At 37.1% G+C, this 24819-nt stretch overlaps 1 protein-coding gene across 1 annotated transcript in view; it reads left to right on the top strand.

Moving 5' to 3' along the window:
• VPS13B (vacuolar protein sorting 13 homolog B) overlaps positions 1-24819 on the top strand; it is a 424315-nt gene that overhangs the window by 321620 nt on the left and 77876 nt on the right. The window contains exons 35-38 of the mRNA XM_008924039.2: positions 7232-7639; positions 19595-19794; positions 22386-22593; positions 22935-23119. Of these exons, the coding sequence (XP_008922287.1) occupies positions 7232-7639; positions 19595-19794; positions 22386-22593; positions 22935-23119 (1001 nt within the window). The remainder of the gene's footprint in view (positions 1-7231; positions 7640-19594; positions 19795-22385; positions 22594-22934; positions 23120-24819) is intronic.

The following is a 24819-nucleotide window of genomic DNA, read 5'->3' as shown; positions in this document are numbered from 1 at the left end:
TGTGTAATGTCAGTGACATACTAGGTCTTGTAAGTAGATGTTACCACTGGGGAGCACCCGGCATGGCTCACGCTGATGAAGCTCCCTGAAGGCTGTAGTTTGCCATATTGGCTGTAGAGAGCTGCTTCTGTGGGGCTGCATCACGTAGACAGCAGTAGGTAGGAATACTGAGCAGTGACTACCAGCCTCTTCCAGACTAATTGGCATCTGTCTCACAGAAGCAGAATGCAAGATGGACTGCAGATGGCCTCTGAAGCCTTGTCTCAAGTTTCTTCCTCCCTTTCCCTTGATCCAAATTGGGAATGATGAATTAGAGGATAAAAACAATTCATTTGGATTCTTCTTGCTTTTCAATTTCTCTTAATTTGTCTCTCTTTTGATGCCTGACCAGAGACAATTGAGAACAGTACAGCTAGTCTTTTCTTTACGTCTCTTTCCTACTTTTATAAATTTAATTTTTGCAATTCAGCCATTACCCTGTTGCTGAAGGGCCACTCTAATTCCAAATCAGAATCAGGGCTCAGGATTACCTTTACCTTCCTCAGATTTCCTCTGTTTAAACTCCCTACACCAGGATGGGTGGCTCAGAGAGAAAAAATATCACTGCTGGTAAAACGTTTCATGCCATCGTCTGCTTCTCTCCTGTTTAGGACTAGGAAATTCAATCATCCTAAGAGTTTAGGACAAATAGTAGTTTCTTCTATAGGAGTAATGTATATTAAAAAATTTAATATTTTACAACCTTCTTGGGGTAGAAGAGAGTGAGATCCATGTCCAACCTGAAGGAGAAAGACCTGGCCTTTTCTATATTAGCTATGAGGAAAAAAAGATCCACTGCTGAATGAGGAGTATGGAAAGTGAACAAATTCTTGGAAAATGCCATATTTTTCTCTCTTACCCTTCCACATTTCTTAGTCTGTGAAAAGATCCCAGTCTTACAAATCATAGAATCATTAAGGTTGGAAAAGATCTCCAATATCATGGAGTCCAACCTTTGACCAAACGCCACCATGTCAACTAAACCATAACACTAAGTACCACGTCCGGTCATTTCTTGAACAATACCAGGGATGGTGACTCCACCACCTCTGTGGGCAACCTTTTCCAATGCTTAACCACACTTCAGTGAAAAAATTCTTCTTGGTGTCCAACCTCAACCTCCCTCAGTGCAGCTTGAGGCCGTTTCCTCATGTCCTGTCACTATTTGCCTGGGAGAATAGGCTGACCCCCACCTGGCTACACCCTCCTTTCAGGGAGTTGTAGAGAATGATAAGGTCTCCCCGAGTCTGCTTTTCTCCAGCCTAAACAACCCCAGCTCCTACAAATGCTCCTCATATCACTCTCCAGACCCTTCACCAGCTCCATTGCCCTTCTCTGGACCTACTCCTGCACCTTAATGTCCTTCCTGTCGTGAGGAGCCCAAAACTGGACACAGGATTCGAGGTGCAGCTCTACCAGTGCCGAGTACAGAGGGACAATCACTGTCCTGGTCCTGCTGACCACACTATTCCTGACACAGGCTAATATGTCCTTGGCCTTCTTGGTCACCTGGTCACACTGCTGGCTCATGTTCACCCTAGAGTCTCTTCCAACAAGCAACCTTCCAGCCACTTTTCCTCCAGCCTGTAGCACTGTATGGGGTAGTAGTTGTGACCCAAGTGCAGGACTCACACTTTGTCTTTTAAATCATAGTGTTGGCCTTGACCTATTGATCCAGCCTGTCCAGATCCAGCTTATAAGTAATTTTCATGGAGTTTACTTTCTGGTATTTAAGATTAAAAATATACTATAGTATTTTATTAGTCATAGAAAGAGTAGCATTGAGTACTTTAAATTATGGTATACATTAGAATAAGCCCAGTGACTTCAGTAAGAGCTGGGATTTACCTAAAGCAACATGCTAGGAGCTCTGTTATTTTGGTGCTGCTTATTCATCCCTAACCCACTGAATAAAAAGTCCTTTTGAGTAATATCATTATCCCAATTTCACAGATTAAAATTATATCTTCATAATACAAATCTGAATGTTATGGAGAACAAGGGTAAAATGCTCATAATCCTGAAATTTTTTATCTGAAGCCCTAAGTAATAAAATGACAAAGAAAGAAATTGTTTCAGACAGAAATTTCAGGGCTACTCATAGGTTTTCTTTTATAGATGTTATGATTTAGTTCAAACAGGCCATATTGAATCCATTGGGTTTTTTGTAATAGATTTCAAAATACATAATAAATGTAAGTAATATGATGACTAATGGGTCAAGTGAAGTTGGAACTTTTAAAATGAGAAAATAGCTGGAAACGGTTTTCAGGAAACTATTCCAGTTGATTTTTGTCCCCCCACAAGGTGTACATTAACATAAAACTCTGTAGAATTGCCTCTGGGACCTGAATTCCCTCTCTGATTTCATTATTCCAAAGTGATTCTTTTCCCTTCACTGTTAAGTCATCTCCTGGTGTGGTGGGAGCATATAATAAGTGTAATTTATTTATATTTATCTAATCTCCTTTTAACTCAATAGTTATTTCATCATTCTGTTTCCTAGTAGCTGTTCAGAAAGTTGTAAAGGCTAATTAGAAACTAATAATTGGCATACATGGATTTACTGGATAATCTAAAGAGAAGTAGTGAAGAAATTGAGAGAGAGAAAGAGCAATTCAAATTCTACACTCAAATGCTATACTGCAATAAAAAAATTCCTTTGATACCATCTAGTTGAGTTCAATTTAAACATAACAGAAATAACTCACTTGAATGCTACCTATTTAGAAGTACAGTAATTTTTTTACTATTTATTTGCTGGAAATAGATAACACCTGGCAAAATAAGTCATTGCTAATATATCTTAAATCTAAAGAAATCATTGAGGTATAATTTTGGTAACCAGTCACTAGTGGTAAAGGAGAGTGATGCAAAAGTTGGGTTCTTAGGCCCTGTGCTCTTCAACATCCTCATATATGACCTGGATGCAGGACTGGAAGGGATACTAAGCAAGTTTACAGATGATACAAAGTTCAGAGGAGCTGTTGACTCTATTGAAGATAGGAAGACCCCACAGAGAGACCTCAGCAAATCAGAGGAGTGGGCAATCACCAACCACAGGAAGTTCAAGAAGGGAAAGTGCCAGATTCTGCACCTGGGATGGGGCAACTCTGGATGTACAGACAGACTGGGGAATGAGATGCTGGAAAGCAGTGATGTGCAGAGGGACCTGGGGGTCCTGGTTGACGTATGAGTCAGCAGTGCCCTGGCAGTCAGGAGGGCCAGCTGTGTCCTGGGGGGCATTAAGCAAAGCATTGCCATCCTGTTGAGGGAGGGAACCGTCACACTGTGCTCTGCGCTGCTGTGGCCTCACCTTGAATATTGAGTGCAGTTTTGGGCACCACAATATAGGAAAGATATTAAGCCATTAGAGAGCATCCAAAGGAAGGCAACAAATATGGGGAAGGGCCTTGAGAGGAAGCCGTATGAGGAGTGGGTGAGGTCACTTGGTCTGTTCTCCTTGAGAAGAGGAGACTGAGGAGAGACCTCATTGCAGTTACAACTTCCTTGTGAGGGGAAGAGCAGGGGCAGGCACTGATCTCTTCTCTGTGGTGACCAGTGACAGGACCTGAGGGAATGGCCTGAAATTGTGTCAGGGGAGGTTTAGGTTGGATATTAGAAAAAGGTTCTTCCCCCAGAGGGTGGTTGGGCGCTGGAACAGGCTCCCCAGGGCAGTGGTCACAGCACCAACCCTAACAAAGCTCAAGAAGTGTTTAGATGATACTCTCAGGCACATGGTGTGACTCTTGGGGATGGTCCTGTGCAGGGCTAAGGGTTGGACTCATTGATCCTTGTCGGTCCCTTCCAACTCGGCATAGTCTGTGACTCTGTAATTGGGAAGTTAAAGGTGGCTTTGAGCTACTTTTTACCCTGTCCTGATTTTGGTGTAGTTTTGGACAATTTAAAGAGTTACTTGAGTTACAGGAACCTGTGTTTTCCTGTGGGTACAGAATCTGCACAGTGTTGTGTGCTATGCTTCCCAGGGTGTTTAAAATCATCTGAAAAGACTGTTACACTTGGATTTTGCACCCTGGAGATTTTATTCCAGCTGACTCTGGATGACCCTTAAATTTTGACATCTTTTTTTTAGCCCATTTTAAGTGACTGGAGAAACTGCTGAACATCTATCTTAATCAACTGCTATAAATAGCTCTTCGTATCTCATCAGTTTTCACAGTTCTGTCCATCACTTGGATATGTTTTTCTTAGGAGGGATTTTAAAGTTTCTTTTACAGTGCTAAGTATAAAGTGTAAAAGAGGTCAAAGGCTAAAGATTGCTCAATTGTGGGGTTTCTTTGGTTTATTTTTTTTTTATGTTTTACTTAAGATACCAGAGAATCTCTTTACATAATCTTTCACCAGTTGTAAAAATAACCTATATCATTATGAGATAGTTAAAGTATTTGCAGTGAAGGTTCCAAAGTTACATTTTCTGCAACTATGCTTCTGGCTACCACCACATTCTGTCAGGGCTGATTTACTGAATAATAATAACTTCATACAAAACTTTGTCAAGTTATCAGTCATGACAACATTATTCTGTGTGACAGAGATGTGCAGCTTCCAAACAGAAAAGAGGGAAGTCATTTGCATTTCTCTGGTGTTCTGCTGTCCCTTTTTTTTATTGCTTTCTTGGATGAGCACATTGTTTATGAAAGCGGTGATGAAGCACAGACCCAGGAGCCATGCAAGTTCCACCGTGAGCTGCACCAGCACCTTGTGTCTTCTCTGCCCTGGCCCAAGGAAGCCCCAGAAAGAACTACTGCCTTTGTGTTTATCTCCTTTTTAATCTTTCCCTATCAGTTTACTCTCTGAGTTCAGCCCTTGACACCTGTTCTGTCAACTTATGTCTAAGCAGTTTTTGGTTTGCAGGGGGTTTTGTTTTTTTTTCCTCTTCTGGGCTATACTGCCATAGGAAAGTGTTGGCTATTAGATTTGCATTAGGTAAAGCAGTTAGATGTGAAAGGTGTCACACCAAGCAGTAAGGGTCATTTCCTCATTTACTAACTTAAAAACCTAATTGTTTAGCAAAGCCAATAAATAACATCTAGTTTAGTCCTTTGTTACTACATCGCTAAGGGAGAAATTTAAGTTCATAAGACACGTGTTTGGTTGGTTTTTTTAACATTTCATTACAATAATACTCCTTTCCATTTGAGTATTGTAGATAAATTAATATCATAATATCATTTGGGTCTCTACTTTATTTGTAAGTCTCCTTTCTCCATTCAAAGGGAGGACAAGCCCAGTGACATCTGCAGAAAAGGCAGACCAGTCTTGAGGTATTCCTAGTGCCAAGAAGGGTAGGGAGATTTTCCAAAGTGTTATGACATTTTTCCTCCCATAGTTTTAATTAAAAATACCAGTACATAAGTATTTTGAAAAATCTTCTTAGTTGATCTTGTGTGGTTTTGGATGACAAAAAGTCTTCACAGAATCATTTAGGTTGAAAAAGACCTCTGAGATCATCAAGTCCAGTTGTCTCTTAAACACCTCCAGGGGTGATGACTCCACCACCTCCCTGGCCCATTCCAGTGCTTTAGAACCCTTTCCAATCTTGCTTTCTTCTAATGTCCAGCATCCTAGCTTTGATACTTGCCTTTCTACTAGGCTCACATGTTAGCTAGAGTTTTGCCAGTTTCTAGTTCACTATGGAAGGCTTTAAATGCAAGCAAAAACGTTTTCAGAAAAACATTAATTAAAATTGTAAGTTACCATTAAAATAGATTTTCAGTCTCAAATTTCAGTTAGCTGTGGCTTGTGGAGTATTACAAACTTTTTTCTAAGATTGCTGTGGGTTTTTTTGATTCAGCTATGACACATCTTACATGGCCATTAATGAATTTCTCTTACCTTTGTAGAAAAAGTGCCAGATATTTTTGGGGGGAGAGGATCAGAAATGTACTTTGTCATGTGCCTGGGACTCTCTGAAGTCAGTACTCTGACTCTGCCCCTGCAGCCCTTTACGACTGGTGTAAAAATTTACCTAGCTCATCAGTTTGCATCAACATTAAGAATAGAATGTGATCCTGGACAAGTTGAAACAAATTTTGATGAAATATTCATTAATCTGTGTAAAACCTTCAACAAACAGTATTTCCTGTATATACTTATTATGAAACTTGAAACAAAGTAGTGCTGTTTGAATGTTTAATCTAGTTTAGATATATCCACAGAATTTTAATCACTTTTGGTTCTTGGGGGTGGGGCAGTGGGAATCAAAAAGCAAGGGGAAAAATAAACTTTTCCCCCAGACCAAAGTAACCATCTCATTACTGGGTGAAAGCTGAATTTGAAATGAAAAATCCTAAAAACTAAGTTAAAGCTGATTTCTGTAAGGAAGTATTATGTACTGATATGAAGGCACATTGCAGCACAGAAATAAGTTTAAGCCGCCATGAAATCCTGCTTCCCATCTGTGAAATAATCTTGGTAATTGCTCCATCTCACGTACTAAGATATCACTATTGACAATGTTGTTCATATTAATTGTGAGTTCCAAAAATTCTGTGAGACTTTTAGCAGTCTGAGAAGTACCTAAATCCTTTACTAAGGAGACAAAAAGCACTTTAGAAATCATAAGTTATTCCAATCTTCCTGGAAAAAAAAAAGAAATCTAAACAGACCTCAGTTTTTATATTTACTTTTTATTTCTCATTTCATCTTGAAAATGCATTGAAGAAAGCTGCATATGAGCTGTGTAGGAAACAACAGAATAGACACGTTATTCACTCATTTAAACGTGTTGAAAATGTTCACTATTGGCTTTGGAGTTTAGTCAAATAGTTCTACTTCTTGTAAAACTCAAGAGAATGTGAAGTATATTTTCATTATGACACAAAAGAACTAAAAGAACTACCCTTCTACACACTCAAATAAAGTGTGTCTTTTAGATAGCTGCAGTGATCCCTGGGAAGAAACAAGGAAATGGGATCCACATTGTGCTATGTTTCTTACTTTAAAACTGTATATAGTGAAGGTTTCTTATAGTAGTTTTTATAATATTTTAATTAAGATTTATTCCTAAAAATATTATTTCAATATGTTTTATCATTGATTCAGTTCTTTTAATGAAACATGCTGAAAATATGGTGGAAAAGTTATCTCCACTCAATGCCTTACACTTGTAAATTGCTTGAATAATTACATAATAGCTTCTCAAATGTCTTTCTCCAATTCTCCCCTACAGCTGACATAAATGTGGACATATCAAAACCTTTGAAAGCAAATCTCAGTTTTGCCAGACTTGACCAAATAAACCAGTTTTTGAAGAAAATCGTAACCACAAATGATGGTGAGCCTAGAAAAGAGACTGCTCCTTTAGCTGGCATTATTCCAGATGAGAATGTCACTTTGATATCCAGACAACACAGTACAAAGGATTTTCTACCTGCAGTGCACACCAATGCTGCGCAGAAGTCTTCAGTACAAGAAAACTTGTGGCAAGCCCTTTCCTGCTTCCAGAAAATTTCCATTCACACTGTTCAAATGGTCGTTTTGATGGAAACCATCCCACATCCCAGTAAACCTTGTTTGTTAGTCTCTTTGTCAAGCCTCAGTGGGAGCCTGAATATTAAAAGTGGACATAAAACTGCAGGTAAGAGTTTTTTTAAGTTGGAAGTGCTACTGGTTTGTCCAAGTGGTGGTCCAGTAACCATTTCAAAGCGTGGGGCATTGTGGGGAACTACTGTAGTTAACATCATAAATCCACAACAGAAAACAACAAATGCGTGAGAGATTCTATTACCTGAGTTTTCCTTTCACTGAGGCAGCACCCAGGAGTGGCTTATTTTGTGGTATATATCTCCTAGTTTGAAATTACTAAATTATTGATGGAATTCTGGCTGGAATGGTGGTTATGGGAACTACTCTTCTGGTATTCCAGTAATTTAGCACATACTTCAAAGAGTAAAATTTTGACAGTTTTCACTCTGTAACTACATTTTTTTGATAGGACCCTATGTTTCTGTCTAAAACAAATATAAAAATAATTGTTCAGAACCCTTACATGTGTTATTATGTAAATATGGGGTCATACAGTTACACTCCTACAGGGTTATGAAGTTTTCAACTTTTACGTGTTTCCTCTGCACACCTGAAAGTCACTCAGGGAAAACAGGCACTCTGGCCCCATTACTGCAGAACTGCAAGGAAACTTTACACCTCAGGTACAATTAACCAGATTCCAGAGATTCATATGAAATGAAGATATTTTGAGTGTCTTTGTAAATTCTTTTATTGGTCATGTCATAAAATTAATAAGATGATACATTTCCATGATGTGGAGATAACCCAGATGTAGGTAGTTGGCAGAGTAGCTTGCAAAGTAAAATGGTCTGTAGCTGAAAGGAGCAAGTTGTTGGCCAAGTGAGGTGGTGATTTATTTCTTTTCCATCAGAAATATTTCTCCTCAGGCCAGCAAGTTTCAGTGCTTCTTTATTGTTTTAAAAGTTAAAAATGAAAAATTTAAGGTTCATAGGACATGAAAGCCTGTGAAAGTTCTGGGGCCTGAAACTTTTGATTTATCCATAAATAAACAGCAGTACAGGCAGGAGCAGTGCCTGTGTTCCCACGCTTTTCCAATCATATAACAACCCTAGCATTGAAGGCACTGCAACTGAGTAAAAGATCTTTCTAATGTGCTTTAAATAGTTTTAGTTTTCTTTCTGTGTAATAATCCTCTTACCTTCCATCACTTCCCCTGTATCATTTATACATTATCCATCCCATGGTACATTATGGTGTCCACATCATGCTTCAATGTATCAAAGCTGAGCCGCTCTGTCACTATACTATAAAGCAATTTGGCAGACTCAGCACTGTATATCACTTACCCTGGAGTTTTTCATCCTCCCAGAAGAAGGACATACCTTGCCTTGCACATTAAACCTCAGAAACATTCTGCTATGAAGTTCTGTTGCTTAATTCTTCTGGCAGTCTGAGAAAAACAATCTTTATTTTCCACATTACAAACTATACGTGAATCTTCAGTATGGTCATAATCTGCTAAGTGAAACAGTACTGATGCTGAATCTAATAAAAATGGACATTAGTTATTCTATAGAAAGAACGTTCTTAACCAGACAATTAATAGACATCAACAGACTTTTTGCACATTTTTTTCCAGTTAAAGTTGCCTTATCTCTGCTTTATAAAAAAAAAAAATACATGTGCATGAGATTTTGCATGCTGTTCTGATGGTGCAATGAGTTTATTTTAAGTTTTAGTAAGAGCAAAAGGCACACTTCCATAAAACTGATTGAAATTGTCAAAAAATCTTTTAAGAAATTACTTGGATTTCTATTTACAATTATTAATCTGAATTTAAAGTGCTTACAGAAATCAAAGTGGAGATTAGAACTTGAGGAAAGAAGATAAAATACTCAGTGTGGGGGAAACGGTATTATAATCTTGTGTTAAAAATACTTTAGAAGAATACCACAGTTACTAACTAGATTTGTTTTATTATTACAAAGACATTATGCAAGCTAACTCAATTTAAAAAAGTGTCCTGAGAGAAAGGATTATTTAAATATCTCCGTTCTTTACTACTTTTCTTTTTACAAAAGTTTTTATAGATACACCTTTTGAGCTGAACAGGGTTAATGTCAGATTTATTTTTTAATAGAATGAAACTAATACACAAATACTTCACTGTGTCTTTGATTTTACAGTCAAATAACTATTGTGACCATCTGCAGCAGCTGCATTTTACGAATTATTTGCTGAACCAAGCTAAGTGCAATGACAAAAGTAGTCATCTCAGATGTACTGTTAAAACAGAGGAAGAAAAAGGATCATTGCTTGCCTTTTGTACAGTATGGCCATCTGCTGTACAGATGTTATTATATAGAATGACTTCAGATACAATAATTGTAGAAAATTTTCATTAAAACCTCAACAATTTGCACTTGTTTACTTGAATCTGCATAACTCCCCAGTGAGACAACACAATACGTTTGGGGTTTCTTTGGTTCTCACTAGCTTACTCTTTGATCCTTTTTGATGTCCTGACTTTAATAAACATAGTTAAAAACACTGTTCAAAAACATCATGGAAAAAACTACAAAGGAACAATTATAGCAGTAGAAACTACTCTAATCCCTTACTTACGCAAGCTATTTTTAGTGAAATACAGTTTTTTACACATTTTATGTGGCAGCGTTTTATAAACAGTGTAAATGACCCCTTTTCCAGATGAGCTTTAGTGCAGGAGGTGAAGTTGGTTTGTAAGGAATCCTATTTGCTAGGAATTATTTAGTGAAAAAACCTTGCAAGAATGTATTGTCGGTATTTTTCCTCCCTTATAGGGGGAAAACAAAAGTACATGACCTTGTGTAAAGCTTTAATTTTTTTTTTAGCTGAAATTAAGAAAGAAGCTTACTATCCAATTTTTTTTTTAATTATCAGTTTTCCCTCTAGACTTTCCTGGTTTAATCATGGAAACTAAAGGCATTCTGTTTTCATTTTTATTCTTAAATTCTTATGAAAGTAAAAAGTTATAGCTTCTGAAAAGCAGAGGGGCTAATTAGTTGAATGATTTCTAAAAAACAAATTGTAGGAGTTGAACACTCACACTGCGCTTGCATAAAATTAAAACACCTCTGTTTCTACATGTCCTACTGCACTGTTGTACAACCCCAAACCTTTAGTGTGTCGAGGGACTTCACTTTTTGGACATTTTTTATGTTTTAATACAACAGTTACTTATAACAGCATGGTTACTATTTCTGCTAGAATACTTATGTTCTCCTTTGTACTCATGATGAAATCCTATTTTGGTTTTAATAAAGTAGTACTATACTGTGATGCAGTGTATTGGCACCAAAAAAGAAGTTAAAAAAAACAAAACAAAAAACCACCAAATCAATCCAAAATCCGTTTCCCAAAAAGAAAGATTTTTTTTTTACTTGAAAAGGGACTACCGGTATAGTTTTTCTAAAACCCTTAAGGCTAGGGGTTGAAGTCATACTGATGTTCATTAAAATAGTTACCTGTAGTAATTTTATATTTTGCGGCTTAGAGTTACAAGTTAAAATTTGTACCCATTTTTTACAAGTAAATAACAAACACTTAGATTATTTTTGGCAGTTTATTTCCACTGTTGAAGAAAACCCCAAGTCCAAGAACTATTGTTGGACCTAGTTCAGTGGTTTTTGTCCTCTGAAGTATGTGGCATCTTCTACAAAGAGCTCGAGTGCCACGTACCCAGTCAGATCTGAGGTTGCTTGGTATTGTGCTTGAGGTGTGTTGCTCACTCCAGAACTCTCACATGCCATTAAAATTGAAATAATTTTTAGCAATAAATACTAGAAACTAGAATTCAATTCTAAACATATGGCTTTCAGTTAATTTAGGTTTGGTGTTGAAATTAGCACTACCTACCTGCCAAAAGAGCAGATACATTAGAGGAGTTGAGGACCGTATTCTCCCCAAAGTGAAAGACAGCAAAAAGCCCGTAGCCTCACAGTGGAGCCTTATTTTTCTCTGGCTGGATGCAGGAGGGAAGTCTTGCTGTTCAGTGTCTGAACTGAGAGTTATGGACATAAAATATTTTAAGAATCATACACAGGATTCCCCAGCCCTTCCTCCCATATGTAAAGATAATTACTTCAGCTTATAAATAAGGGCGAAAAAAATAAACACTAGTTGAGCTTATGATAATTGCAAGTATTTTTACTAAACCTGAGAATAATTACATGCTTCAGATACTTTACAGAACTATTAGAAATTAAATGCAGATATTAATTGGTATAGAGCAAAGACCAAACTTCATTTTGGAGTGAACTAACTCTCTCGACAAGACTCTGCTAAGGCGTTGTCATAGCCTTTGCATGCTGCAGATATGCAAGTTAGCCCATGGGGAAATAAAACTTTAAATTAGATATGACTACCTAAAATAATATGCAGCAGTAACAAGCCATTTACAACACCCAGAAGACGTTTGTTACTTTTAGAAAGAAATATAAACTCTTTCCAATACTCAAACAATAGGAAATTAATTCTCTGTCAGTAAAAGCCAGAGGACAAACTAAATATTTAAATGGCCACTGAGGATTGAGGTGGAAGTGCAGCTTGTAGACAGCTATACAAATCACTAACAAACCTTAATGAATATTGGGTGTGGGCATCAGGGTCCTGTCAGATTTGACACTGTGTCCCAAGTAGCTTAAACCCAACACTCATGAAAAGGTGGAGACCTCATCAGGTCTCTAACATCTGGGATTTTATTTGTCATTTTGGCATATCCTGCAAGCGCAAAAGAAAGAGTAAAAGGGGATTATCCTGACAATGAAATGAGTTACTGAATCTTGTGATAATGAAAAGCAGAAGAATTCTAATTCCCTTCTATAGTCCCTGAGGTGGAGGTGCGTTTATAGTTCTGCAGGAGTATAACGTAGGAGGGAAGAACAGATGGCCTAAAATCCATGAAACAAGACACCACCTAATCCCAGGACTGAGTACCACTATTAATCCTGGTCAGATTCCCTACTGATACTTTGTAATAGGGTTCAGAATTGCTACTGATGAACTAACACATTAACTCAGGGGAGAAAAAAAGCTGAAAAAGAAGTTACTTGTAGGTTGTTTGTTCAAGACAGTGTGCAATGATTTTGTAGAACTGCATTTACAGTTTGAGTAACTCAGCTTTAAAACTATTTCAAATGAAATTTGATTCAGAACAAATATGGTTGGGTTGGTAATCTCTTCGGCTTTTATTGTGAAACCAATTACATATTTTTTGAGACTGGAATTTCTTTTGTTGCGTGGGTCGCAGTGCTGTTTGTGGCACTAGTAGGTGATACAGTATTTTCATGGAAGTCAACTTTATAGAATCTTTACATTCATGAGAAGATATATATGACAGTGAAAACTGGAAGTTTTCTTTATACATTTCATGCTTTCTATGCTGTTCCTCCAGTTCGATCTTCATTTTTCAGTGTGAGGTACAGAACACAGAGGTAAGGCATTGTTGCGCTGTCTTAGGGACCAGTTCCTTAAGCTGTTTAAGTTGCTGACATACTGACAACACGTTTCTTTCTTTCTCTATATCAAGAATATTTTTTATGGGATGAGATCACCAGCTTGCTGCCCAAACAAAAGGTGCAATTCCATATGAAATTTAGGTTACTGTGGCTTCACATTTCTGCACTCTACCTTGTGCTAGCTCAGTTACTCAGGTAGCTCTTCATTAGCTTGAGTCAGGGCATTAGTCTGTGTGAAAACAAAAGCAACAGAAAAGAGAAGAACACTTTAATGGCCATGCTGGTACAAAGAGAATTCAGAGAAGTATATAGAGGAGGAAGGGGGAGGAAGGATTGAAAGGAGGAGAAGATTAGAATATAGGAGCCCGGACCTGGACTATCCTTAATCCTCAGGAACGACATCCCAAGAGTGGAGGAAAGCCTGTTAAGTTTGTGTGGCCTGGGTATAAATGTCAAGCCTTGAACTTCCACAAGCATAATTCACTGGGTTATAGAGGCTCTAACACTGCTGCTGCCAGGCAGTATCTTCAGCATGGTTTATTTACAGAGAAAAGTTACCCTCTACTTCGTGGACTATTTAGTTTACTAAAGCAGTCAAAATCTAGAGAATCAAGTGTAGAGCAGAGAAGCAAGACACCCAAACTGTAATTCTAATTCAACTTTGTGAATTATTCTGGGCTACAGTTTGAGTGGCATCCACTATTTTGTAATGCTTAATTTACTGTGCAACCATTCAGTGTCTGATTTTTCAGTAGTACTAAGTACCTACGACTTTATAATGGTGACAGTTGTAGGTACCAGCTGTCTCCTGAAAATAAACCAAGGTTTTCAACCAACCAGCTAAAATTAAGATGTGAAAATAAATAGATCTTTTTTTGAAGAACCTTTCCATGTCCATCTGTAAAGCTGGAGTAAGAATGTTGCTTTTCTGAAATCTACTGATATCTAAAATGTTTATGATAAAAGAACCAAGTACTACTCATGTCTGTATAGCACTCAGGTTTGAAATCTGGACTCACAGATGTAAAATGAACACTATTTTTGTTGCTTTATATTATGCATTTTTTTCCACTTAATTGGAATAACATAGGGTAATATAGAGCTTTGCAAATATTATTGTACTCCAAAGACAGCCTTCACCAATACTTGAAATCCTTTTAAATCTAAACTTTAATAAGCCCTCTCTGATCAGGCATCACGAAATCCAAAATTACCAAATCACCAAGTGAATTGAGATTTTTCAGTTATTTAGTATGCAGTAATGTAATGAACATGATGTACCTGCCCAGTTATTCTTTAAGGGAGATGAGCTCATTTCAAAGAGATAACCATCTTTGACTTCCCTTCTGATTCATCACTGACCTGAACTCCATTTGAACCTTGTTAGACACAAAACAAGCAGGATTCCTGGCCTGAGCTATAAAATATAATTAAGCCCTTTTGAAATTATGTGTAAAAGAACATAGTTTTACCCCCACTATAACTACTACCACCACCACAACCAATAAAGTTAAATCAAGCACTGCCTGTAATGGATTAAAATAATAAATGTTCCTGGATTTTAGTGTTTGAAGTACTTGAAGAAAACAGGCTCGCAGCAGCCGGTGCTGCTGAATGCATGGGGACATTTATTAGTGATGAATTCAAGGGTTTGGCCTGTTTTAGATCATTACTTTCTGTTTCCTGTGTGTTACACATCTCATGTTTTCACACAGCCCACATGTGTCCCCACGTAATGCTGAGAAATTCTCTTTCACTAAAGAATAGCTAATTGGTAATGTGTAAATATTGTTCTCGTGGGGAGAATGAACCATCGTACGATTCAGCTTGAAACTAATGAGAAATCCAGCGCAGTCATTGTTAACTAAATCTCTCCTGGAAAATTGTCCTTTACTATGCCTCACCATTTATTCGCTGCTGCTGTTTCCAGACTTGGATAAATGGGCTGGTGCTTAAATTAATTGCAGTATTGCCCCCATAATTATTTTCATAGCTTTGTTACCCCTTCTTCTTAGAAGCTTTGTTTGTTGAGGACACCTGTCAACATAGCACAGAGCATTGTAACTATAGTATAACTACTCATTACATAATGTATCTGAAGTTTTCTTAAGAGGAAAAAATCATGTAGATAATAGTATTATATTAGATATAATGGCATATTTACATATTCAAAGCTATCTCAATGTCATCAGCAATCTGAAACTAGCTCCTGAACTTAAAAATGTTACAAAGAGTGAATGCTTAGGAGCAAATATCACAGATTATCACTTTAGTAGAAGGTACTAAAGAAAACCACTTGCTAATTAACCTTCAGCAGCCAGATTGTATCTCTGCTGCCCAGGCATGGAGGACCCATGGGAGAGCCTGGACTTCTTCTTTCAGAGGGCACCACAAACCCTGGGGTGGAATACAGTCGTCTGGCTGCTGCTGTCGGAGCAGACCACATCTCTCACCTCTCACGTGCATCTGAGCCAGCACAGCAGGCTCTGTGCTCTGGGACACATTCCTTCTTCTGAGCTGCCCCACACTCAGAATAGCAGTTTTCTTCTTAGTGCTGTGGTTTGTAGCAAAGCTACTAGATTTTGAAAGAGGCTTTTAAAAACATAACTTGACTGCAGTCAAGTGCCACTTGCTATCTTTATTATAATACATGTGTTTACATTTTCTTTAAAACTCCTGTCCCATATTGAAGTTTGCCAATTAAAATAATGCTCTATGTTGTATTAGGTGACAGAGCAGTGAACCAAACAGGATTTTCAGCTAAGGAAGAGCAAAATGCACAGAGAATAATAGAAGGAAAAGAATTCCAGCTACGTCTCTAATCATTTCAAGTTGATTCAAATATCAATGTTGAACTGCTTTTGAAAACAGAAAGTCCACAGTTAGTATCAAAACTTTGTATTTCTCTTTATGAAGCAGGAAAAATAACAGAACTCTTTCTTAACACCTGTGTTGCTTAAACACTAAGTGATTGTTACTATAAGGCAAGGATTGTTTAAACCTATTTGCTCCATCTATTAAAATGGGCCAGCTCTTTCTTTTTCTGTACATGCAAATGAATTTATGCACACAGGACAGTTTAGGAAGCATGGAGCTTCCTACTATCAGTAAATGCTAATACAGCTCTACTGTAGATATATATAAACCCTAATCTAACTATATGTATAACTATATCAGGATACTCAGATTCTATGAGATGTCTTTCTAAATGTTAGCATAAATCAAGTCTCTACTGACTAGAAAAAGATGTTAGAATATCAAAGGAAATGTCTTTTAGTAAATTTTTTTCACTATTCTTTTGAAATGATCTCTGTCTTTAATTTCTGAGCAAGTTAATTTCCTGAACTTAACAAGCAAGTGCTAGCTTTTTTTTCAAGCTCTCCTACATTATTTCTAACCATATAACAATACCTGGATTTTCCTTTTGAGCATGTCATCATAAAGGTAATCCTTCCGGTGGCATGCAGAAGCCTCATGTCAGTTCTGTTTTGCTCCATTAGCATAGGTGCATTTTGTGGTGCTATTGTGGGTCTGGATGGAGTCTGACAGGGGAGGGCTGGCAGCATTTTTTAAACACTGTCCAAAGCAAGTGCTTCATATTTATTAGTCTCCCGGAGGAGTATTTTAGAAGTCATGAAACTATTTGTTCTTAGAAGTAAATTACTGCATGTACTGAAAAGCACATTGGTGTTCATGAGCAATAATCCAAACAGCATAAGTTAACTTCTACATATCACAACAATCATTTATTAAGATATATTGCTTCTGTGTGGTGCCATCTCAAGTTCATAAATGGAGACTTTGATTTAATCTATTTAAACTGAAGTTAGACTTCTACAATAGAGATTTGTGAGAGAGGTATTGAAGGACCTACTGAAAATACCCTGTAGGAGGGAAAAAACCAGAGGAAAATGATTTTGCATCTTTACCTTTCTGAGACAATTGCTTTAGTCATGGGAAAGCCCCTCACTAAGTGAACATATAGTTTTAGGATTTCCATAGTAACAGTAGCCTATTGAACTTTCCCTCAGGCCCAAAGATCCCTTTATTTACAATTACTTTTTAAGGTTTGTGCGTACTTGTTCTTCATTTGTTTTCTTTAACCATCCTCAAGACATCACTTTGTGCAAGTTTGTCAGATTGCTCTCTGCATTGTATTTTTTTATTAAGAGAACAGTGGTTTTTATACTGAATCACTTCATCCCCAAAAGGACAAGTAGATATAACTGCTAGAAAGGATGGGGGTGTGATTCTTGCCTACACAGGAGCAATCTGGGTCCCAGCAAGAAAAAGAAAAATCTCTTATTGAGTTCCTGAGCTTTTCCTGGTATTTGTTAAACACAATCCATGGATGTGTCTTGTAATATTTCATATATTTAAAATTAACTGACACTTTCTTATTCTTAATTGTTTTTTCATTTTTCATTGTTTACTTAGCATTTGAGAAAGACACTGCTGATTTTGAAACAGCAGTATTATGTGCTGAATGCTCAGTTCTGTTTCTAAGCTGTTGGATATTGTGTTTTCTTTGTACTTTGTAGAGCTGAGATGACAACACAAAGAGACTGGAAAGCATAATCCTTCCAAATGTAATCCCAGTGAAAGAAAACATAAATAAAATTGCTTGTATTCTGGCATTCCTTTTTCCCTTTTGTTGTTTCTGCAACTTGGCACATACTCCAATAAACCTATAGAACATTTCTGTATATTGCAGAATTGTGCAATAGTTACCAAGAATTTCTCTACTTTAAAATCAAAATTCCGTGTAGAATATGAAAAAATTTCCAAATATTGTAGTCCCTCTTAAAATAACTAGGGATAGCAGGGTGAACCCTTCCTGTAAAAACACATTTTTCTTAGTTTAAGATGTGAAGCTGCTTCATTCCGCGGTTTACAGAATCAAGCCTGAACCAGGACCAAAAGGAGAGGTGTCAGGGTGTGTTAATGTCAGTTGTCTTGATTATCACTGAAGTTCAGTTCAGTCAAAAAACCACTTGGAACAGATTTTGTCCTATGAGCCTGTTACACATAAGACCGGATGCAGGGGTTCAGAAGCCATCCTAAATAAAAAAACCCCAAAGCTAGAATGTCTTTCCCAATCAGTGACAACAGTCCTGTTGATTGGCATGGGGCGATGGTTCCTTCAAGCCCTTGATCATTCTTACTAAACTCCAAGCTGCTCAAGGCAGAGATAGTTCAAGTTTGTGGTTTCTACCCAGGCTGGACACAATTTGATGCCTTTATTGCAGTGGGGACTCTCGGACCACCTTCCTAGCAGATGCTGGTTTGAAAAAAAAATCCAATATATTTCCTTCCATTATATAAAATATTTTTCAGTATCATGAAATCATAATACCCAGGATACAGATATACTTCTTCCTGGATTCCAGAAGAGATTCATAGGAGAGGTTTTACTGCATGTATTCAAAACAGCGAGTTGTGTTTTTGTGGGATTTTTCTACCAGCGAAGGTATGAAAATATAAAATGAAACTGTACCTTGAAACATCTGTGTGTAAGCCTTAGGTGTTTTTTTAATCTTTTGCCTTTTGTAAATATCCAGTTTCATTAGAAAAATAAGCTGTGGGCATTATAAAGTATAGTGACATCCAATATTCAGTGTTGAGTCTAAGTACGAGCACTAGAAGAGATAAACGTTAAGCCGACCTCAGATGTAGTACTTTCCATATAAGTATACAAAAGAAACAGAGATATTAAGTATAGTTTGTTTATTAAACAGTGATTCACAAGAGCTGGGACATTTCTAGAAGGTGTTTCTTTCCTCAAAATGTTTTTATCTTTAATGAGAATATTTAAGTTCTGTCAGAAATGTAATCTGCTGTCATCATTTTTAGGTTTTTTAAATCTATGTAAAGTGCAAATGGTTATGATGTGAAAAGTGTAGATTAAACTATTTTTTTCAGAAAATGCACATTACATATTTTGAGATAAGCATTTGTTTTGAATTATTTAAATTCAAACCGTACTCTTCTCCTGCTAAGCACTCTAAAGTCTGGCAAGGTGCTGTTATAGTAACTAACCTGAACAAAAGCAGAGCATTGTTTAAAATGCCTATTGCCTATTAGTTTAAAATATAATCAAGTGAAGCAGCTGTTCTTGTTCTTAATATACTCTTTTGAAAAAAAATTTCATAGTTTATTGAAAAATGTCTCTTCTCATAAACCTGAAAATGCTCACATGTAAAAAGTCATGTTTTGGCAAATAGTTCTTTGTAAGGAATGTGGATGAGACATACCTGCTCCCTAACTGCAACACCATATAAGACATGCTTGATAGTGTGGGAAGAGCAAACTAAATTATAAAAGAGTAAAATTACAAAATTGCCAAACTTGTGGCCCAACTGTGATGCCCTTACTTGGAGAGGAGAGGGATTGCCCACACAAGTATTTCCACGAAATAGTGGAATAGTAGTAGGACTACTTGTGTGAGTAATTGCTTGCAGACAGGGATTCCCAGGGTCATGGTAAAGTGAATTCAGGAAATAAGCACATAAATGTTGGGAGAATGATCACCAGCGAGATTAATTCTCTCTCCCTCTCTCTTTTAGGAATCCATGGATCATCTTTTGTCCTTGACATAAAAAATTTCTTACTTAAAACAAGTCTCAAGGAAAGAGCCAGATCTCTGATGGGCCCTTTTTGCTGCTCTGTTAATGTGGAAGCCAAGTGGTGTAAGCACAGTGGTGATCCGGGCCCAGAGCAATCTATTCCAAAAATATACATCGATTTGAAAGGAGGACTGCTGCAGGTCTGTATAAGATGCTTATGGTTCTGCTATTGAGTTGGACTGCCCTTGGATGATTGAGATTTCATAAATAAATTCTATGAAAGCCTGTAAAGCTTTGCTTCTTACAGTAGGTCACAGGGTTGGGTTTTTTTGCATGTTTGATTTGAGTGGGTTTTATTTTACTTTATAAAATAAGTATCTATTCTTTCATGTAAAGCTATTGATTGAAAAGTCATGTACAGGGTTTTGGTTTTGATTTTTTTTTTAATACTACTCAAACCCTGTATTGTAGCTATATGTGTGTGTTCCCTAAAACTACTGGATCAAATTACTAACACTTAATATCTAGGATGCTGTTCTGATGGGTGTGTATTTGTTCATGAGCTATGTGCGTGTAGTGCGTAGGGGTAACTTTAAGAAGTACATATCCTTTCTTTTCAAACTTAAATGGATTTCTCACGGGAGTAATTGCAAACTGTTGTTTGTAGCAATTAATATTCAGTTTGCTGTGCTATCTTCTCCATTTTGGAAGTGCCCACAACTTGAAACCAGTCCAGGAAGCATGGGAGTTCTTGAAATGAAAATAGATTCTCTGAAGCTTGAACAAGTGGGCTTTAAGATATGTCTTGTTTTAATTATTTTTATTGTAGTATCTATACACAACAAATGTTTTAAAATAAATACATAAATCAAGCATATAAAACACGAAAAGGAAATTTTGTCATTTAATTGTGTCATTAGGTATTTTCCCAGAGCTGGCAGTAGAAGTTATTCAAACCACAGCACTGGGGATAGGGCTACTTGAATAATGCAAATTTTAAAAAAAATATATCTTAATGCATAAATAAAGTCAGTTTGTTTCTCTGCTTCTTTTTAATTTGTTTTTCATAGGTACTTGGCTGACTACCTCTGTGTGTTGTTAATGAAAGTTTTTTGGGTTTTTTTCCAAAACTTTTGGGGTTTTGACGAAGACCAGAAAAATATCTATAAATCCAAGAAAGCCATTTATTATTAGAGAATACACTGGGATAATTAGCTTTTGCAGAAAACAGTTAAGTATTTGGTCTGGCAGAATAGATTTGAGAATGCTGACAAAAGCATTAGCAGTTCTGTTTCAAATTAATTTATTTACGGCTAATGATTTTACCAGCTCTAAACAGACCTCATCTTCTACCACTGTTAATTTGTATTGCAGCAGAGCCTTGAGAGCTTATATGAAACTGGTGCTTCATCTGTAATATTGTAGTAGGAGTTCCATGCCCTGGAGTTCCCAGATGCCTGAAAATAAAATTAATAAAAGTCGGGGGGAGAGGGGAGCATAAGAGGTTTCATCCCTCCTCCATCAGTGGGGAACTGAGGCCTCTCAGATTGGCTTAGGTGACAGAGAGCTTCTCTGAGGTGGTGGTAGACCAGGAGTGGGACTCTAAGCCCAGAAGTACTCTAGAAACTGCAGTAGAGATGTACTAAATTAGGGGGGTAGCTGGGTAGCCTGGGAATGTTTAGCTCAGGACTGGCTGTGGCTGAGTTTCAAGAGGGTTGTGGTTTATTCTATGGGCTTACATGCAGATGGAGTGGAAGGAAAACCTTCCTTCTTGACAGCTAAACTACACTCCCTTTAGGCATCGTCTGATTTTTTTTCATGTTTGAAAATGGATATTCCCCAGTGAAAAACTTTGCACTACTCTTTATGTGCACACTTGCCTTGTTTATTTTACTCACACCCTTACTATGGGCTTTTAAGTTACTGTTTGGAGATTTTGATTTCATCCCACACCGATTTCCAAGTCTAATTTCTTTATTAATTTCTACTTGCTTCCTTGTCTTCCATGTTGGTTCTAGACCTACTTCTGCACATAGAGACTAAAAGACTTGTCCCTATTAATATGATTCTCCTAAATAGCAGCTTGATTTGAAAAAAGCAGCAATGCTTGTCAAAACTGGGAGAGAGGAATGTCTACTTGCCTTTTATTTTGCTATAAAGTTTGTGAATCTTCTGGACTTTGAATGCCAAGTTTTATTAGATATTTTTCTGTATTTCTGTTTTAAACTTCAAAAAACTTTAAACTTTTTAACCGCACTCTGAGGACTTGCAGAACATCCAATTCCTATGCTTCAATTTGTGTTTAAGATGATCTTTAGTATGTCTTTCAAGTCACCTTCTTTGCTATGTCAGTTTTTAATGTATTCCAGAATTCCACTTTTAGAGCAACAAGCTCCTTGAACAGTTTAAACTTTGTATCTTTAAGGCTCTTTTGTCATATCTTAAACTGCAAAACCTGTGACCAATCCTAACATTACGAACTGTTCTCGAATGTGACTTTTAAGATCTGTGGTCATCCAGGCAACATCACTATGAATTGTTAAGTGGTAGGAATTAATGCTTTCCTTTAAATGATGAAAAGAAGAGATTTGCCCAATGCTCTTGTAAAGATTTTTTTGTTGTTTCTGTTCTTTATTTTCACATTAAGGATACTTACAAGCAATTATGGCATAAGTAGAGCAGGCTGAAAGCCGTATAAAGTTTCTGTTGTTTTAGGGAGGGATTTTTCCCTTCAAAAATGACTGAATATTTGAATGTAATTGTTTCATCTTTCCTTTTTTTTTTTTTTAAGGTTTTCTGGGGTCAAGAGCATTTGAACTGTTTAGTTCTTCTCCAGGAGCTTCTGTGGCAGTACCTTACTAAAAAGGGCAGTGTAGAGACATTGGCACCTGAACGTACACACCCGACTTGTTTTTCTATGGAAAGGAATCAGGCCTCCAAAACTGAGCATACCTCAGATGATCTGAGAACAGGCCTGTTCCAGTATATACAAGATGCAGGTAAGAAGAATATTATGGCTCTCTGGTTTTTTTCTAGATTATAAAGTAAAAACAGTAGTAAGCTATTAGAGATTACTTGCCTCTTAAAATGAATAACTACATTTTTTTGAAAAGCAGTTGAAATGACATCTGCTAGAATTAAAAAAAAGAAAAAATACTTTTAAAGACTTTTTTGATTTCTTTCCATTAAACTGTAATCTTTTAAAAGTCAGGGAAATTGCTTTTTTATTTTCTCTCCTTTTGATCCCAAGGAATTTACTTTTAACCACTTTGGTTTCATAAACCAGCATGTTTCTTTCTAGAAATTGTATAATAGATTATAGCTTTCTTTCATTTGACAGAAGCACAAAAGCTGCCTGGTCCCTATGAAGTTGTGTTTTACAATGAAACTGAGGACAGTCCAGGAATGATGTTGTGGAGATACCCAGAACCCAGAGTTCTCACTCTTGTAAGAATCAACCCTGTTCCTTTTAATACGACTGAAGACCCAGATATTAGCACTGCTGACCTTGGAGATGTTCTTCAGGTGGGTAATGAGAGTTTTCTACATTAGTAACAAATGAAAATGTTACTGCTGTGAAGTGAGCATTTTCAAACTCGATTTATTAAAAATAAAATACAAAACCAATGTCAGGAACTCTGTAAAATCAATAGGAGATAAATTACACAGCTTGAGCACATCTTTAGTTTGAAAAGTACTTGTGCAGACTTTTTAACCACTTATCTTAGAAGTTTTATTATTGCATAATAAGCTAGCTAGAATTTGTCACTTCTGGTTTGCAAGCATACAGAGTTTTTATTCTGACTTCCTGTGATTTCGTCTATCAGTCCTTGCTGAAAACTTCATTTGTTTTGAAATTGAAGTATGTGAGGAAGACCTGGTCTGAAATTTCCAAGATTCAATGGAATTGTTGAACTAAAATCTCCACTCCAGCCGTTCTCTCCTCTGTCTGTGTTGGCAGATGGCTGTGCTGCTTCTAGTAAGGTCCACAGGGTAGAAAGAAAGGGTCTGTTTCCTCTTGTTTTGCTTGAAGAGGGTTGAAGTGGACAGTCCAGTTTGACTGTGTGAGATCATGGAACTGCTCTTTGAAGGAGGGCTGAGTGGTGCAGCTGTATGACTCTGTGCCCCACAAGTAGACCATACCTCACAATTACACTGATCCCTAACTCTGGAATTTTTGCTTTCTAATGTGCGCAGTCAGGTAGTCACATTTTCTCCTGTCCAGTATAATTCTTTAGAAATTCACTTATTCCTTGCATACCTATTTTGATTTTAGCTCAGTTTTAATTCTGTTAATCTCAGTTTCCCTTTTGTATTACAAATTGAACATGTCATTTTTTTTTAAATTCCAATCTGGGTTTTAATTAGAACAGTGTTGTGAGTCAAGGGAAATAAATATCTCCTCATTCTTCCTATTTATTAAAAAATGTTGAATTGTACTTTATTATTGCTATAATGTTAAAAATTGCTTTTAAAATTGAATTATGCACCAATATGCTTTGAGTTATGAGGAAGTAGGATAATCTTCCTCAGATAAATGGTATAATGTTATTACCATGCACATACTGTTAGTGAGATCATGTAAGTGTCCTGCCAATTTCTTTGCCCTCTAGACAGCCAAATGTCAACTCCTTTCAGTTATATGAAAATTAAAATTAAATGGAAAAAAATCAGCTGCACTTGGCATGAGGTTTGAATCAAAGATCAAAATTGTGTTATTCTAGGCTGTCTTGATGACCCTATTAGGTTGCTATGAAAGCCAGCATTTTGCCTTCTTTCAGGATGGTATTTTTGGAGCACAGCACACCAAGTTTTTTATGTAATTACATTACGCTGCCATTATAGATAACAGACATCATAAGCCATAATGTATGTGCTTGTGTAATAATGTGACCCTGTCCAGGGCGAATAGCAGTTCTTCTTCAAGTGGGCATACAGAGCTGGACTGCTAGTAGCACACACGTTCTGCTGCTTTGTGCTTCCATACTGTGGTCTAGAGAAAGAAAGGAAGTTGCAATCCTTTTTCCTGTCCACTGCGATTGCCTCAGAGAGTAAGACAGAAACCAGGAAGCAGTCAGCCCCCAGCAGTCAGGTTCTGTCAGCTTCCACTGGTGTTACTGTAATTCTTCAGATTTCTACTACAAGGGAAGAGATGAAAGCTGTCAGCCAAGTTAGAGGACACGTATTCAAATCTTTGATCTTGGGCACATAGAGTGCAGAAATAC

Source organism: Manacus vitellinus, unplaced genomic scaffold (genome assembly GCF_001715985.3).
Source record: "Manacus vitellinus isolate BGI_N305 unplaced genomic scaffold, ASM171598v3 scaffold_1_pilon, whole genome shotgun sequence".
NCBI classification, from domain to species: Eukaryota; Metazoa; Chordata; class Aves; order Passeriformes; family Pipridae; genus Manacus; species Manacus vitellinus.
This window is presented reverse-complemented; position numbering and strand designations above follow the sequence as displayed.